The 18,196-nt window shown below is 40.9% G+C and overlaps 1 protein-coding gene across 2 annotated transcripts; it reads left to right on the top strand.

The window, feature by feature from the left end:
• The first annotated feature begins 6,731 nt into the window (after nucleotides 1-6,731).
• Nucleotides 6,732-16,946, top strand: ZBTB25 (zinc finger and BTB domain containing 25). Of its 2 annotated transcripts, none has more exons than XM_014071981.2 (3): nucleotides 6,732-6,813; nucleotides 11,484-11,663; nucleotides 13,857-16,946. In XM_014071981.2, the coding sequence occupies exons 2-3, from the start codon at nucleotides 11,491-11,493 to the stop codon at nucleotides 14,998-15,000; spliced, it is 1,317 nt and encodes a 438-aa protein (XP_013927456.1). In that variant the 5' UTR covers nucleotides 6,732-6,813; nucleotides 11,484-11,490; the 3' UTR covers nucleotides 15,001-16,946. The 2 variants fall into 2 exon arrangements, with proteins under 2 accessions (XP_013927456.1, XP_013927457.1); XM_014071982.2 differs by having other exon boundaries at nucleotides 13,860-16,946.
• The last annotated feature ends 1,250 nt before the right edge of the window (nucleotides 16,947-18,196 follow it).

Here is an 18,196-nt window from a genome sequence, read left to right on the forward strand (position 1 = left end):
AATGGCAAACCACTTCTGAAAAACCTTGCCAAGAAAATTTCAGGGACTTGGTTCAGGCAGTCTAAAAAAAATGGATATGATTGAACAGGATTTATCTAATTATGCATGCATTGCAAATTTTGAAAGAAAGGGAATCCACAGAATCATTTCCAATCCAAAGCCTTACCAGTCCCCTCTCCCATCTTTCCTCTAGTCCAGGGATTACCAAATTTGGAGAGCCATTTTAAGAGGAGGGTCTCTTTAACACTTGTGGACTTCAACTCCCAGAATTTCTCAGCCAACAAAGTTTTAAATTTGCCAAGTTTGGAGACCCCTGCTCTAGTCACCACAGCTGCCTTTTTCTGAGATTGGAAAGATCAGATTTTGAAGCAGGTACCAAATCATTTTGGAGGAGGGCTACAGGAAGAGGGTCAATGATACAAAACACTCAAGGTCAAGTGAAAGGGATTTTGGGGTTTTTGGAGGCATTAGGGTGGGAGTTCTTCATAAAATCTATTTTATTGTTTTACACAACGTAATGTAGTATTTAATATTTATTGTTGACATAAATTATTTCCCATATTGTCCCGGTTCCCATCCCTTTCTTAGTCCAAAATGTATTAGCTTATCACAATTTTCTGGGTTCATATAACATACTTAAATATATGGGATGTTTTTGCACAATATATTAGACTAAAATGCAGTTACCCTAGTTTGTGGTTCACCATTCCAATTCTTTCAGCAGGAGGAAAATAAATGATAAAAAACACAAAGTTGGAAGAACCTAAACTACCCCCATTCCATTGTTTCCAACAGTGCTGCCTGAATGCAATGTGCCTGCTTTGATATTATATTATCTGAATATCAAAACAAGTCATCTTCCTCTGTAATAGACATAAATTAGCCATTTCCCCCTTTGCAATCCATTTTTGCAGTCATCAGACTCAAGTAATAAAATAATTTTTTTCAGGAAGACATGTGAAACCCTTTTTATAAGATACTAGCTTAGTGTTGGCGAACCTTTTCAGCACTGACTGCCAAAATGGCAGTCACATGCATGGAGGAGTGCTGGAAGCCGGAAGAACAGTTTCCTGGCGTGCACACACAGGAGCGCTGGAAAGTGGAAGAGCAGCTCCCTGGCATGCATGTGCGTGGCCAGAAGCTGAGCTTCTGGTTTCCGGTGGGCTCATGCGCACTGGTCTTCTGGTTTCTGGCACGCGAGGACCAGCTGATCATTGTAAAATCGGAAGCTCAGTTTCCCATTACGAGCATGCGTGCCAGAGATCTGCTCTTCTGGTTTCTGGAGCTCCCGCATGCTAAGACTAACTGGCCAGTGTGCACGTCTGCGCCGGAACCTGGAAGAGCAATGGGGAAATGGCTGGTGGGCCTGGAGAAATGGCTCTGCGTTCTACTTCCAGCATGCATGCCATAGGTTCGCCATCATAGTACTAGCTAATAACCCGTCGTTGCCAGGCCCGGGTATTTATTTATAGGGGAAAATGTCCAGACCAAAAGATAATTTCTAATGTTGGATTTTCCTCCTTACCAGAGGAAACTCCCTTGTGAAGTACTGTAAACTGTTACCATGGCAAATCCACTGTGCTGTACAGTAGAAGCCATTTTACTAAGTTTGGTTAAAATTGCTCTAGGCGTTACAGATATATATATATATTTATCAGCACAAATAAACACACACACACACACACACACACACACACACACACACACACACACACATATATATATATATATATATTAGATTTTTTCGCTGATAACGGATAAGAGCCTGTGGCCTAATGGCTAAGAAGTTTGCCTAGGTTCAAATCCCAGTAAGGGTATATATATATATATTGGGCGGGCAAGGATAGCTGATGCGCAAAATATACATTGCAACGCTTATTGCAAAGCCTCTCAGCTATCAAACGACAACCCGGCCTTCACGTGGTACCCCCCGTTCCCACCAATCGGGCTCTGTCGACCCTTGGGACTGGCGCCCCCTTGGGTATATCCAGCGGAAACAGCTTCCATGGATCGCACAGTGGCGTCAAATTTCCATGGAAGTCGCCTATACCCACGATGGGTGAAGAGGCGTCAAGTACAAGTAAGTACAAGTACAATCAATATATATATATATATATGTGTGTGTGTGTGTGTGTGTGTGTGTGTGTTTTTATTTGTGCTGATAAATAAATAAAGGGAGACTAGAATAGATCTATTTCAAGCTATTTAGCTCTCATCAGCTAGCCATACCCTTACTGGGATTTGAACCTGGGCTATATTACATACTAGGCAAACTTCTTAGCCATTAGGCCACAGGCTCTTATCCGTTATCAGCGAAGCCAGGGTGAAAGGTATCTATTAGATTTTTTACAACCCCTGGTAAGCCCCAATTATGGGAGGAAGCTAACTGCTTCCATCATCTATCTATCGGCTCGTCACAAGAGTCCATCACGACAGAAATCCAATATTTTTACTGTTGCCTTTGTTATATTTGTGTTTTTTTTATTTGTGCTGATAAATAAATAAAGGGAGACTAGTATAGATCTATTTCAAGCTATTTAGCTCTCATCAGCTAGCCATACCCTTACTGGGATTTACCAGGGGTTGTAAAAAATCTAATATATATATATATTCTCATTTTCAAAACACTTGAGATTATTTTGTCCTCTTAATTTTCTTCAAAAACAATACTGTAATCTAAAACTTGCTGTCCCATTAGCAACTTAAATGTGTTGTAGGCCCCACCAGCTTGAAATGATATAGGCCAAGCAATAAGAACATAAGAGATTTGCTGGATCAAGTCCAGGGGTGGGTTGCTGCCGTCATTACTTGTCTATGTTAAAAAAATCTTGTCTACTTGTTTAAAATAAATCTAGTGAGATATACTTTTATGGAAACCATAATGGTTCCTTTTCAAGGTGTCTACAAGGCTATGATTTTGCTATTCATTAATATTTACCATTACAGTATTTCCTACAGCAGATACTATACTAACAATATATTTATTATCCTGATTACTTTTTGAATATTGGAATCAAATTGTCTGTTTTTCAGTCCTCGGAAACAAATCTTAAAATAAAAAATACATATTTTTCTAGGGAAAAAAATAGGGAATACTATCTGAACTGGGAGATTTTTATTTTTGGTTGATTAACTTGGCTTCTAATTTTTTATATTTTGCTACCTCCGATTTCATCCCCAATCAGTTTTATCTGATTCTCCACCTAAAAACTCAGGTTTAGCACAGATCTGTCCTAAACCTTTAATAATGAAAACAGAAGCATAGAATTCAATTCTGTTTACTTATCCTCCTGTAGCACTGTTAAAACCCCAGCCTGAGATTAGATGTTTTTAATCAATTACCTGTTCTAAATTACTTGAAAGGTTTCTGTTGTTTGTTTTAACATTGTTTGCCAGGAGCTCTTCAAAGTCAGACATTTCTTCCCAAATATCTTAATTGCAGAAGCCAGTCTCCCTTGGATCATGTGCCAAAGTATAATCTGAGTCCAAATCAATTCCTTTGTTTCATCCCATTGTTCAATATCATAATGCTTAAATTTAAGCTACTTGTGTGTGTTTTGTTTGTCTACAGTACCTATTTCTCCACTGCCAAGACAGAGTTGACTCTTTTGGTTAAGCATATAATTGGAAAATAAGATTCTCTTTAAACAAGAGTGTACAACATGATGCATTAGACCTGAACTTCTTTCATGCAACATCTGAAACTCCATCCAAACACAATGATAAAGAAACATTATTTGTGTCATAAGACTAGAAACATTTGGAAATTATAATTACTAAAATGGGATGAAAAGACTTCCCTCTGAAACCAAGGAAGAATTTCTCACAAACTCCGTGGTTTGGCCCAAATGTGTCTCACAGTACATCTCCCACTATATTCAGTCTCCCCTACCCCCAAGTTAAGGGAGGTTTCTGCCCACTGAATAGTTGTTTTTCCTTGCCCAATAATTCCAACAGCTTCAGATTGAATTATGTATTTCTAGTGGTTAAGGCACCAGGCTAGAAACTAGGAGACTGACTTGAGTTTTAGTCCCATTTTAGTCATGAAAACCAGCTGGGTGACTTTGAGCCAGTCATTCTCTCAGCCCATCTCACTTTATAGAGTTGTTGTGGGGAAAATAGGAGGAGGAAAGTGTGTTGGGTATGTTCATCACCTTATTTGTAAAAATAATAAAGGTATGAAATAAATAAATAAATAAAAATAAAACACAAAGCCAATGTTACTGTGTTGGCTGTTCCTATGATTACAGATGTTGTCCAGAAATTTAAGGCTGCATGGCATTTCCAAACATAGACAGCCAATTGCATTAGGTTAACCTCTGTTTTAATGGTACAGTGAGACAAGCTCTTCAAATGGGAACTGTGTTACTTCACTTCCTTCGAAATGCCATAAGCCCAAAGCTTAGGAAGTGGGGTAAGGCAGCTCTCTTACTCAGTGTGGACATTGGGGCCTTGGCCTTCTGTCCTGTGAGCTTTCAAACTGCACTCAAGTTTGTAGTCCTTAATAAAACTACATCTGCATGGATACACTTGGGCCAGGGTCATTTGCCAGCTCACCCACTGAAAAGTGGAATATAACAGAATAACAGAGTTGGAGGCGACCTCGGAGGTCTTCCAGTCAAATCTCTGCTCAAGCAGGAAACCCTATACCTGTGATGGCGAACCTATGGCATGCAGAGCCCTCTCTGTGGGCACGCCAGCCATTGTCCCAGCCCAGCTCTACCATACATGTGCGCACACCTCCCGTTGACCAGATGGTCGAATCTCTGTGCAACATGTGCGGGGTGCATGTGCAGGGGGCGCTTGCATTGCATTGCATTTTGTTGGTGCAGCTGGGCACAACTCCACCCTGAGACACTGGCCTGCCGCCGCTGCCTCTGCCGGCGTGAATGGCTTGCAGCCCCAATCTCTTTGCTGGTGCCACTGGTTTTTCTGGTTTGTAGATTGGTGCAAGAGGCCTTACAGGCCCAAAAAGGGTGCTGCCCGAGGGCACCCCCCCCCGTGCCCCGTTTTGGGCCTGGAAAGTCTCCTGCACCAACCTGGAAGCCAAAACAGGCACGGGTGTGTGTGTGCATGCGCAGAGGACTGGGGTGCATGTGTGTGCATGCGCATGTATGTGTGGGAATGGGGCACATATGCGGGGGAATTCACATTGTATTTTGGGGGTTCAGGCATGTGGGCGTGCATGCACACACAGACTTTGGGCACATGGCACCAAAGAGATTAACCATCACTGCCCTATACCATTTCAGACAAATGGTTATCCAATCTCTTTTCCCTGATTTAATTGTTCTGTCAGGAAATTTCTCCTTATTTCTAGGTTGGCTCTCTTCTTGATTAGTTTCCATCTACTGCGTCTTCTCCTGCCTTCAGGCACTTCAGGCTGACAACCCTCCCCCCCCCTTTCTTCTTTGTGGCAGCCCCTTAGATATTGGAATAGTGCTGCCATCATGTCACCTCCTAGTTCTTCTTTTCATTAAGAGGAATTAGATGATTCTCTTCATCAATCATCTGGATGAGGGGATAAATGGGCAACTCATCAAATTTGCAGATGACATCAAGATGGCAGGAATAGCCAACACTCCAGAAGATAGGCTTAAGACACAGAAGGATCTTGACAAACTTGAACATTAGGCACTATCTAACAAAATGAAATTCAATGGTAAAAACAGCAAGATTCTACATTTAAGCAAGAAAAACAACATGCACAGGTACAGTACAGGTGGTACCTTGCTCAATAGTAGTAACTGTGAGAGGGATCTTGGAATCCTAGTGGACAACTATTTAAATATGAGCAAGCAGTGAGCAACAGCTGCCAAAAAAGCTAACACAGTTCTAGGCTGCATAAACAGAGGGATAGAATCAAAATCAAGTGAAGTGTTAATACCACTTTATAATGCCTTGGTATTGCCACACTTGGAATACTGCATACAGTTTTGGTCGCCATGATGTAAACAAGATGTGGAGACTCTAGAGAGAGTGCAGAGAAGATCAACAAAGATGATTAGGGGACTGGAGGCTAAAACATGAGGACTGGTTGCAGGAACTGGCTATGTCTAATTTAATGAAAAGAAGGACTAGGGGAGACATGGTAGCAGTGTTCCAATCTCAGGGATTGCCACAAAGAAGAGGAAGTCAAACTATTGTCCAAACCACCTGAGGGCAGAACAAGAAGCAATGGGTGGAAACTAATCAAGGAGAGAAGCAACTTAGAACCAAGGAGAAATTTCCTGACAGTTAGAACAATTGAATCAGTGAAACAGCTTGCCTCCAGAAGTTGTGAATGCTCCAACATTGGAAGTCTTTAAGAAGATGTTGGATAGCCATTTGTCTGGAATGGTATAGGGTTTCCTGCCTAGGCAGGGGGTTGGACTAGAAGACCTCCAAGGTCCCTTCCAAGTCTGCTATTGTATTGTATTGTATTGTATTGTATTGTATTGTATTGTATTGTATTGTATTGTATTGTATTGTATTGTATTGTATTAAACTAGACATACCCAGTATCTCTTGCTCTCTTGTAAAAAGCATAAAAAAGAGCTACTACCCAGGAGAAGGACCCTAATCAGCCTGGAGAGGTGCAATTCAGCCTTGTCTTTTTTTCAACCAGCGGTCACGACTTTTCCACCTTCTACTTTCCAAGCGAGGCTCTTCTTTTCCTTCTGCTTAGGCAAATGTGAAGGTGGTGGTGGTGGTAGTGGAAACCGATGGTCGCGCGCACGCGCGGACAGCCACGGCGCGCCTTGCGTGTGCAACGCCACCCCACACAGTGTATCGCCGTCGCCTACCGCTTTCCTGTGTCAAGGGCGGATCGGGGTAAGGAATCAACCGGCCGAGTTGGTTGGTTGCATGGCTGGCGCCGGATTTCCCTGGGTGCGTTTGGGGGGTCCGTAAAGGAGAGGCGGATGCGCCCTTCTCTTTGTGCAAGCACTCCGCACCCTCCTCCCGGCCTGAGCTTCCACCAGGGAGACCGGAGAGGGTCTTTTCGGAGTCGCTTGCGGCTTCTGATCCCTCTGGGCCAGCGGAGCGCAGCAAGAGGAAACGGAGATCCTCAAGGGAGGCTGCAAGCTTGGCAGCCGTTCTCTCCGTCCACGCAGACACGTCCGTGCATTTGGCGGCGTTGGCATTTGCGGATCTTGTGGGCGGCGGCAAGGCGGCCTGGAAAACCCAGCGGCGTCTTGCTGGAGGAGGGCGTCGCTTTCTGCGACTCCCACCCTCGGGGCTTTCTCCGAGCGAGCGAGGGAGTTCAACCCCGCTCCTGCCGTGGCGGCTTTTTTAGAAGCGGCGGCGGCGGCGGCGGCTCCTTGGCGGAGCTCCGAGTCGAGCCATTTTAGAGGCCACGCAGCTGCCAACCTGCTGGTTGCGAGTAGTTCAGTTATCTCTCCCTCCCCCCCCCTTTCCAGTCTTTGCTCCCGCGAGCTTGTTTGTTTTTATCAGCTGAGGCTTCGCCAACTTGGCGCCCTCCAGATGCGAGGTCTGCGACTCTCATCCTTTCTTGCCAGGGAAGGCGGAGGGCGCCATGTTCCACTAGGACTGGAGGGGATAAAACGCTAGGACCCTGGGAAAGGGAAAACTGCTCTCTAACCGGCAGTTTACGACATTAATTTGAAAATTGCGCTTAGATTCTGACTTTTAAGTTTACGTTCCTATCTGTACGTTGTATTAAAAAAAAAGCTTCCTATCTTGAAACTCTAGGATCCGGGGAGAGAGAAAGAGAAGGATCCCGTTAGTCCAAATGAACTTGATTTGGAAAGACCTGTCAAGATTCCTTCAGTAGGAATCTAGTGGTTTTACCCTATGATTCTGCAGTAGTAAGAGTACTTTTTTTTTAAAGTACTATACATGGACAGATTTTTTTAAAAAACTTTTAAGAATCTTATCTTCCAGAATTGGAAAAATAATTGCTTGCTTCTTGTACTGTACTTCAGTTGCTTCTCTTTTAGTTCATAATTCATATTACGTTTTGTGAAGAGGTTTTGTCACTATTTTACTTTTATTTTTTAAAATAATTTGTATTCAAGTTTAAAAATGCAAAGACTAATAACCTAATACAAGCTGAAAAATATGAAAAGCAAAAAGTAGAGGGAGAAGCGGAGAAGGGAAAAAAAATAAAGGAATTTTTTTTTCTTTATATATTTTTCCTTTTCTTTTTTTTACTGTAACTCAGAAGCAAGTTACATTTATGCTGCCAAAGATACTGACTGGATTTGGAGGATGCAAAAATATTGTGTAAACTCATTTGCACAACTTCAGAAAATAGTTGTGACTTAACCATGGTTTGGCTAGTCATAAATAAATGTGTCATGCCAACATAGCTTCTGAAGGCTGAAATTTAAATACTGACCTCATTTTTCAGGTTCAATCTCCCAAATGTTAAAGTGGTAACAAGAGGAATAGATTTTATTTTCCTCAGTGCTCTCCAAGATGTTTTCACTCCAGGCTAAATCATTTGAGAGTGCCATCCTGTTTATTCTTATTCAAAAGTATCATCATATTTGTTGGGATTTACTCCATGAAATGTAGGAATTTAATACATTTAATATATACCTTTGCCAAGATGCAGTACAAACAAAAAATAACCCATAATAATTACAAGGCGATCCAACTAAATTATGTTAGAACCCAGTAAACAAATATTAAACAACCGACACAACAATAATTTAAAACAATGTCCTGCAATAGCATTGAGTTTGTAGACGTTCATAATCATAATACTGGGCTCTGGTTTTATGTTTGTTTCAATATGTTAAACTAGACGTGATATGATGAAAGTCTTGACCTGGTTTCTTAGACAATTAGAAGGACAGGCTAGATCTTAATAGTTAATAGTGGCTATGAATCTGCAGGTCTTCCAAATATAGAGACATTCCATCTGTAGTTCTGAAGATAATTTGCAGTCACTCTAGCTTGAATAGTATCTGAAGGCCATAATCATTAGAGCTAGTACAAGTACAGCCAGTGCACCAATTGTTCTTTCCATAGATCAGTAGTCATTACATGTGGGTCACTCATATTTTTGTCATTTCATGCGTTATTGCAACTTTGCATGAGAGCTCCTGTGTTGGGTTTATGGTCATTTACTCACACACCCTAGAAAATAGGTACACTCAAATCACCTTCAATCGATCCACAAACGATCTTTAGAATACATCAGGGGTGTCAAACTTGTGGTCCGCGGGCTGGATGCGTCACGTGCTGGTCCTGAAACGTCACATGATGATGTGAGTTTGGCACCTCTGGAATACCTGGAGACTCAGTGAATTTAAAATAACAGCAAACTATACTGGTTACAATGTATATACCATATGTATATGTATGTATATGTATATGTATGCATGTATGTATGACTTAGTTCCTTCTTATATATTTCCTGAAGGGATCTGTTTCTGTTTTGAGATTGCACAATTGAATTATACATTTTATAATGTATATTATATATTATACATTCTTTTATGACTTTATACCAGTTAGAGGTGCAGGAATAAAGTAGCACAAAAATCCAGCAAATTAATATATACATTTCCTCTTTCAAGATCTCTCACTGCCAGAATAGGAAATGTAGTAGTGGAAAACTTTTCCAGACTCCAATATAGGTCCTAATGGGGGAAAGGAAATAAAGGAAAGGTGGCAGGGAGAGTTCCAGAAAAAGCTATAAATTACAAGGCTCCCATTCTTTCTCAGCTCCTGACTTAACAGAAGGAAAGAAATATAAAAATATTACTCAGCCAGAAGGAAATGCCCACATCCTTGCTTTTGTCCTCTGTTGGACAGTTCAGCAAACATCAGCTTGAATGGTATGTTAAACATAATCTTTTGCATAATTATGCAGGTTAAGTCTTCCATATGAGTGGCCACCATTATATCAAAAAAGATGTCACCCAGTCCATCTCTTCCTTTGAAATCCTACCATCTACGTTTAGGACAGAACTGGACAATTTGTCGCCCCACGGCTTCATCTGGTCTTTTAATATCCTTCATTGTGGTCATCAAAGCCTCCTCCTGCCTTAATAGTAGTAGACAGGAAATATGAAAACTAAGCACTTCAATATTTCAGTACCCATTTTTAAACTTTTAAAAGTGTCCCCATTCAAAACAATGTTCATCCCAAAGTGTATGGCTAAATGTCTGTGAAGATTCTCAGTCACCCAAGTCATAGTTGTCTCAAAGGTGGTTGTTTTGAAAATGCAACTGGACTGATTTTTATTTTGAGGAAGCTTCGTTTCCCATCCAGGAAGCTTCATCAGTTGTATTGGATGGTGGGGAAGATGGAAGGATACCAGTTGTACTGGTAACTCCCCCACCATCCAGTACAACTGATGAAGCTCCTGGATGGGAAGTAAAATATATTTTTCTTCTTCCTCCAAAGAACCCCCCCTATCCAGTTGCCTTAAAAAACAACCATCTTTGAGACAACTATTAGATTAGATTAACAATTGGAAGGGACCTTGTTGGTCATCTTGTCTGACCCCCTGCCCAAGCAGGAGATCCTACACCATTTCTGACAAATGGCAGTCCAATCTCTTCTTGAAAGCCTCCAGTGATGAAACTCCCACATCGTCCGAAGGCAAGCTATTTTTGGTTGATTGTTCTCACTGTCAGAAAATCTCTCCTTATTTCTAGATTGAATCTAGATTGAATCTCTCCTTGACCAGCTTCCATCCATATTCCTTGCCTGGCCTTCAGGTACCTTGGAAAATAGCTTGACTATGACTTGACTATGACCTGGATGGTTGAGACTCTTCGTAAACATTTCCCCATTCAAAAGGAAGTACAAAACCAATATCACCCAGTTTATTTCACTGCTTCAGTGAATATAACCCTAACCCTGTCTTTGGCCTCTGAAAGATTGCCTGACCCAAAATAGATCCATCGAAACTCTTAACTTGATAAAGAGTCTTGAGATATTGTAATTGTATGTGAGATTGTGAGAATGACCTTGGGACACAAGGGAAAGAGCCACACCAGGGGAACAATCAGATTAGAGGCAGCTTAGCCCTCAGTAGGAATGTGGATGTGGCAAGCATATCAGAATGGACCCTTCCTAGTTTCTTGACTGTACAGATGATGGTGGTGTGAATGGATGGATGGGGGAGAAATTTCAGGCTTGCAAGATTCTATTAATGTAAGCTTACAGTAAAGTAGAATTAGTTTATCGGGGCATGCTTCTCATCTGCACTACCTCATCAGGTTGACATCAGTCTTGCCAATAATTACAGTGGCTGTTCCCCCTTCATTCCTACATACCATTACAGAGATAAAATGGGACAAGAAGACATTGTGTCCCACAAAAAACATAGCTGAAAACAATTCTACTGCTTAGAAGACAGGTGTCTTCATTAACTGACAGCATCTTTTTAGGCTCTGAGATTCTGTTTTCTTGAAAAGCATACCAGATGTAATGTGTTTTGCAGGAGATTTCAGGTCTTCCTGCAGTTGCCTGCACTTAAGTTAGCATGTTCCTTGAGAGAACTTCTTTTGTCTCCTAGAAGCACAATGGATACAGCAAGCCACAGCCTGATCCTCCTGCAACAACTCAACATGCAGCGAGAATTTGGCTTCCTTTGTGACTGCACAGTTGCAATTGGAGATGTCTACTTCAAAGCTCATCGAGCTGTTCTGGCTGCTTTTTCCAACTATTTTAAGATGATATTCATTCATCAGACAAGGTAAGTCAGTGTCCTTTTTTGAAGAACGTTTAAGACTCATGTTGACTTTTTGATGGAAGCTTCAGAAATTACAGTTCTCATGTGATCTTTAGCATTTTATTTGCTGGCCTCTACATATATTGTGGAAATTTCTGGTGGGCATGACTTCAAATAATGTATCTGTTTATCCTCCAAATGGCCTGCAAAATAAAGATAATAAATCAGGAGCTCAGATAAAAGGGATCATTTTAGTGATGGATAAGATGATCTTCATTTTAATTATTATATATGTTTAAAGGAGCATTTTTCAAGCTTGACAACTTTAGGATGTGTGACTGAAAATTCTGGAAATAAAGTTAACACATCTTACAATTGTCATGTTTGAAAAATATTGGTTTAAAGGATACATTTATATATCATAAAACAGACTTACTATGAGAAGATTCTGTTTCATAGCAGAAGAGGTATTGGAAGGTCCACTGCTGGATGGTTCTTCACCCATCCAATCATAGGGCTGTGTGATTCTGTGGCCATTTATGTTTTGGTTTCAGTGAGAATAGAAGCGTATCTGGTGTTTCTTTATTGCCACAAGCTCAGTGTTCCTATTAGAGAGACTGTTGTGAACTTTTCCCTCCTCCTCTTTAGCTGAAAACAGGGATGTTATCTTTGCTTTAATCTGGGAATAAACTCAGCAAAAAGGGCAAGGAGGCCGTGGGAGAAGTCGGGCAGGGAGTTGTAACTTTTAAGAAATGTAAGCTTCCTCCTGTCCATCAGTGTAGTAGGTATGAATCTTCATCCCTCTCTTATTTTCTTCACAATTACAAATCATTTCTGGGAGCTAAATTTTATGAGTTGGGATGTCTGGCTTTTGAGACAAGAAGAAAAAATTCCCGAGCTTTCGTTTCTCATCTCTGTTATGTTCAGAGGACAGCACTGCTGTCACTCCTAACAGCAGCAAGTCACCACTTGCTGCTGTTGAGTGGGAGAAACACTCCTGTTAGCTTCATTCCTGAGAGCTGTTAAGAGCAATGCGGGAATGGGGAGCAGATTTCAAAACAACACACTTCCCTCATGGATATCACCAGGGAGAAGTAGGATGGCAGCCGCAGTCTCCAGGTAACACCGTTCTTGCAATCTCAAGCCAGGAGGAAAGCATAACAACCATTTGTATGTAAGTTAGCCTAGAGTATCTGCTAGCTTTTCTTCTTAGATATGCAGTGACATTTTAATATATTTTCACAATCGATAGTTTTCCTAATATTTTTTACATTTTATGCACCTACCATATTTTTTGGAGTATAAAACGCACTGGAATATACGCACCAAGGTTTTGAAGAGGCAATTTTTTTTAAAAAGTAGGTAGGTAGATAGAGGGATAGAGAGGGAGAGAAAGAGAGAGAAACACAGTAGGTAGTTAGGGAAGGAGAGAGAGTAATTAGTTAGTTAGGTAGGTAGATAGGTAGGTAGGTAGGTAGGTAGGTAGGTAGATAAAGGGCTAGAGAGAGAGAAGGTAGGTAGGTAGGTAGAGGGATATATAGAGAGAAATGGAGATAGAAATACAGTAGATAGGTAGGTGTTTCTGCTGGCACAGCACTTGGTCAATGTAATTCTCCTCAATCAGTTAAAGAGCTTTCCAAAAGGGGAAAAAAAGTTTTTGCACTCTGCAAACCTCCCAAAAATGGCCCGTTTTTCATGAAAATGGGCCCGTTTATTTAAAAAAAAAAAAAGGCATGAATAGCTTTGGGGGGCTTTCAGAGTGCTCCTTATGGAGGCTTATAGAGTGCTGCTGGGGGCTGGGGGGGGAGAATAGTCCATTTTTTGCTCATTTCTGCCCTCTGAAAGCCTCTGAGAAAGGCTCAGAGAGCTCTCTGAAAGCCTCCATAAGGGTATGCACAGCCATTTTGGTGAAGGGGGCGGGGCTTCGGGAGGCAAAAAAGTTGTATTCGGTGTATAAGACGCACCCAGATTTTCAGCCTCTTTTTTGAGGAAAAAAGGTGCGTCTTATACTCCGAAAAATACGGTATATATGACCATTACTTTGGAATTCCATTTTATGCATTTATAGAAGGGCCTCCAAATCCCTGAAATTGTATATCTTAATTAACATATTTGTTCTTAAGTCTCTTTTGAGACATACTGAATATGCTTGCCTTCGTCCTTCAATAAACAGTTTTAACCATGATGTTCTTACTTAACTCTCACTTTTGTTTCAAGCAGTGAATGCATAAAGATTCAGCCCACTGATATCCAACCTGACATATTCAGCTACTTGCTTCATATAATGTACACTGGCAAAGGACCTAAACAGATGGTCAATCATACGCGACTAGAAGAAGGCATCCGCTTCCTGCATGCTGACTATCTTTCCCGCATGGCAATTGAAATGAACCAGATGCTTTCTCCAGAGGTTGTGCAGTCTTCAAACCTCTATGGGATTCAGATCTCAACCACACATAAGGCTGTGAAGGAGAATCTCCAAGCAAAGGAAAATTTAACCAATATTGGTAGTAGAGCCACTAATCAGGGAGATCACCCTCAGCTTCAGCTATCTCTGGCAATTGGGCTGGATGATGGGTCTTTGGACCAGCAGGTTTCCCATCCTTCTACCAAGACAGCTGGAAAACCACCAGAGGAGGCTGCAAACCCACCTGTGACTATAAAGCAAGAGAAGACTGATGCAGAGCCAGTTGTGTCTCAGAGTCACACATCATCCTCCCCAAATCTCAGGGGTCCATCCTTTTCCAAAGAAAACCTCAAAGTTCATTTATGCCAGTACTGCGGGGAGCATTTTGAATCCAGGAACAATTTGTGTGAACACCTGTTTACTCATGTGTCAGGATCACTGCCCTTCAGGGTTCCCACCTCCATCTTGGAAAGCAATAACCTTGGCCAACTACAGCCACTCAGTGAAAACTGTGAAGCTACTGAAAGCCACCGACTCAGTTCCTTCCTTCAGAAAGAAAATGAGCACTACTCGGAATATCCCAGCCATTCCAACCTAGAGGCCCTGCCCATTGGCCAGCTGTCACTGGTCTCTAAGGACACAGAACCTGTGGAATTAAACTGTAACTTTTCCTTTTCACGGAAAAGAAAGATCAGTTGCACTGTTTGTGGTCACAAATTTCTCCGAAAAAACCAGCTTCTTGAACACATGTATACGCACAAAGGTAAACACTTCAAATTTGCCCGATACCAACGGGTTGGTAACACGGCAGCTGTCAAGTTTCAGCCATATGGTGACAATTGGATCCCAAGTATGGTGAAAAGCGGCACTCTCTCACAAGCTCAGGTGGAGTCACAAAACGCATTGGATCCTGACCTCTCTCCAGAGAACATTGATACCATACTTGTGGAATAGATCTCTTCTTTACCATTCTCTTTGACCTGCAAGTTTGCAGCCTGTGCACTCATGCACTCACCCCTGAATACTGCAGAAAAAGTTCTTTTGTTCTTCTGAAAGGCAACATGCCAGACACCCTGTGTATGTTCCTAGTTGGTGGGTCAGCTGTTTTCCAGAATATCCCAGTAATTCATGCCACCAGGAATGCATTTGGAAAAAGCATATCATATAGCCAGAACTTTGTACGTATTTTTGCACATAAAATATGTAAAATACTTTGTACATAAAATATTGCTGAGAAATACAATCAGAACCACCAAAAGAATGGAAGTTTCACATGCAGAACTTTTAGGTTCAGACTGAAAGACCACGGAATGCTATTCTCTTTCAACATAAAACCCCTTGGGGTTGTGGTACATGTCCTGCTCAGTCCACTGTTGTGGAAGATGGGATAGTTCCAGATATTTTTAGTAATATCCATATAATGCTGGCATGTCGCCTATAGAGCTTTCCATGATACATCAGGTTGGGAGGACAACAAAGGGAAATTGCAGTACTCATAAAAGAAAATGTTTATTGTAAATCATATTTAATTTAAATATGTTTTAAATTAATATTCTGTTTAATGTTCTTCAGTTTAAAGAAGGGTTTTAGTGTGTTTACTGATTACTTTACTAGTTATGATGAAATTTATTGTTGTTAGTTGCGAAGTCATGTCCGACCCATCACGACCCCATGGACAATGTTCCCCCAGGCCTTCCTGTCCTCTTACCATCCTCTGGAGTCCATTGAAGCTCACACCTACATCTAACCACCTCATTCTCTGTCGTCGTCTCCTTTTTTGCCCTCAATCTTTCCCAGCATTAGGCTTTTCTCCTTATTTCCTTCTTGTTATGTGGCCAAAGTAGTTGATGAAATTAGAGTAAACAATTCAAGTACTGTAAAATAAAATTTCTGTTCAGTTGCACTATTTCCTGTGCCGGGCTAGAAATTGTTACACACTGAAATGTAATTTTAATAAAATGACTTTGTTATGAGCACGTGGGAGGTTGATCCAAGGGACAGCACTCAAGATACCTTTTGGGAATCTTCTATTTTTTTTTATTAACATAACAAAGCAAAGGAAATTTTCAGTTTCAGTGTTTTATTGCAGCAACTTAGCCAGACAAATGAAATTCCTTTTTGGCCCCATTCCCACCTTACTTACTGATAAGTAGCCAGGAAGCTACAATAATACTATAAAGCAAAGCAATATCAACAAATGTACCATATAATTCTAAACATTTCTACTAATGTTATCAAGTACTTTCTACTTCTGATAAAGTTTACCTTGTTACCTGTGGGTCAAAATTATTTGCTAAATATGAGCACTCTTATGTCTACATCGATGTTTATCAGACACAGCAACTTAACTTGTGAGGACGTCCAACTCCCAGAATTTCCCCAACCAATTTGCTTTAAATTGTTGAGATTAGGAAGTACTAGTTTATATTCTGTCCTTATTTCTTATATAGAAGGAAAATGGGTTGATTACCCTGGCTAGCATTCTCTCAAAAATTACAAAACTGCATCTCACTTATTTTGGTCATGTCATGTGGGGCAATTCACTGGAGAAAGCAATTATGCTTGGAAGAGTTAGGGGTAAAAGGAATCCAGGCCACCAAAGAACGTATGTGAATCACATGGTTCATACCACAACATGTTCCATTACTTCCCCTCCTTGCGTCTGCTACTGACACGTATACTAGAGAGTGGGTGTTCCATTTTCTTTCTGGTACAATGTGATTTAATTGATATTTAATGCTGTTATGTTTATTGGTTAAGGTGATAACCATAGAGTAGGTTGTGACATTAACTGAAGGTATCTTGCTTTCTAAAGCATTAGAGCATACACCAATTGATTCTGGTAATAATTTAGGTTTTAAATTCTTCACTCATTATTAAAAATTAAGGAAAGAAACTCAGTAATTCTGTATTGTGTATTCTCATGTTACTTTTCTATAACAGCTTGCACTTGATCTTTGTTATGACTTGTTTCTGAAAGCACCTTCTGCAGAATTAAGGGTTAGTTTGAATGAAGACTGACAGAAATGAAAGTTACGATGGATTTATGGAGAGTTGGCAGTGTATACATCTGACTAATCAACAACATAACTAGTGATATAATATATACTTTGCATACAGACATTTCTAAGTTCTGTTCATAAACTCTCCAGCTAAAAGGTTTGGTAAAAAGTAGTGGGAGAGACTGGTAGAATCACTGGCAAAGGAACAGTTTTTCCAGTGTGGTCTTTTGTTCTGATGCATACAGGTAGTCCTCACGTTACAAGCACTTGTTTTCTGTCATTCTGTCATTGTCATTCTATTTAGTGACCGTTCAGAATTACAACAGTGCTGAGCAAAGGGGGACTTATGACTGGCCCTTAGAATTCTAGCTGTTGTAGCATCCCTGCAGTCACATGACTGCATTATGGGCACTTGGTGCCTGTGATTTCCAATGTTCACAAGCAAAGCCAATGGGGAAGCTGGCAGGAAGTCAAAAGTCACTCCTGATGCTTTTTTGCTCACCTGTGCTCTGCAGAGCCTGTCCAGAGCACCCATCTGCAGCATTTACACACCTGCTGAGCTGCTCCTTCAAATCCGGGACTCCTGCCTCTACCTGCTTAACCTGTGTGGTTACAATGTCATCTGGGAGTACTGAGATTTCTGTCGTTAAATGAGATGGTTACATGATCTTGTGCATTATGATTGCATCACTTAGCAATGGAAATTCCAATTGTCATTGTAGTCCAAGGATTTCAATGTATTAGTCTACCTGTATTTCTTACAGTGAGCAGGAGCAGAGATGATCATCACAGAAATCTTTTTGTTAAAGACAGCACAGTATTAGTGTTTTCCTCACACATACCTTTTAAAATTTTCTACAAATATCCTGCATTAGTTCATATATGCAAAAGAGTGATATCTTTGCAAAGCAATATATAATTTTTAAAATATAAAATTGCATTTGATTGCAGAAATAGTATCCTTGGATAGACTTTTAGAATTAAGGCCTTTTTAAGATGCAAGATCATGTTTGCTGCACTGCTCTAGAAGGAAGGCAGAGGTGCTGGGAGCGTCCCTCAGATTCTAGTTATCCTTCTTTGGCTACAGCTGCAAATACAAGACTGCATCTTGCCTTCAGTTTCATTTCAGCACAAACTTTTTCAGAATG

The sequence above is a fragment of the Thamnophis sirtalis genome, unplaced genomic scaffold (assembly GCF_051295495.1).
Source record: "Thamnophis sirtalis isolate CommonGarterSnake01/CBP01778 unplaced genomic scaffold, rThaSir2_p1.2 scaffold_1, whole genome shotgun sequence".
Taxonomy (NCBI): domain Eukaryota; kingdom Metazoa; phylum Chordata; class Lepidosauria; order Squamata; family Natricidae; genus Thamnophis; species Thamnophis sirtalis.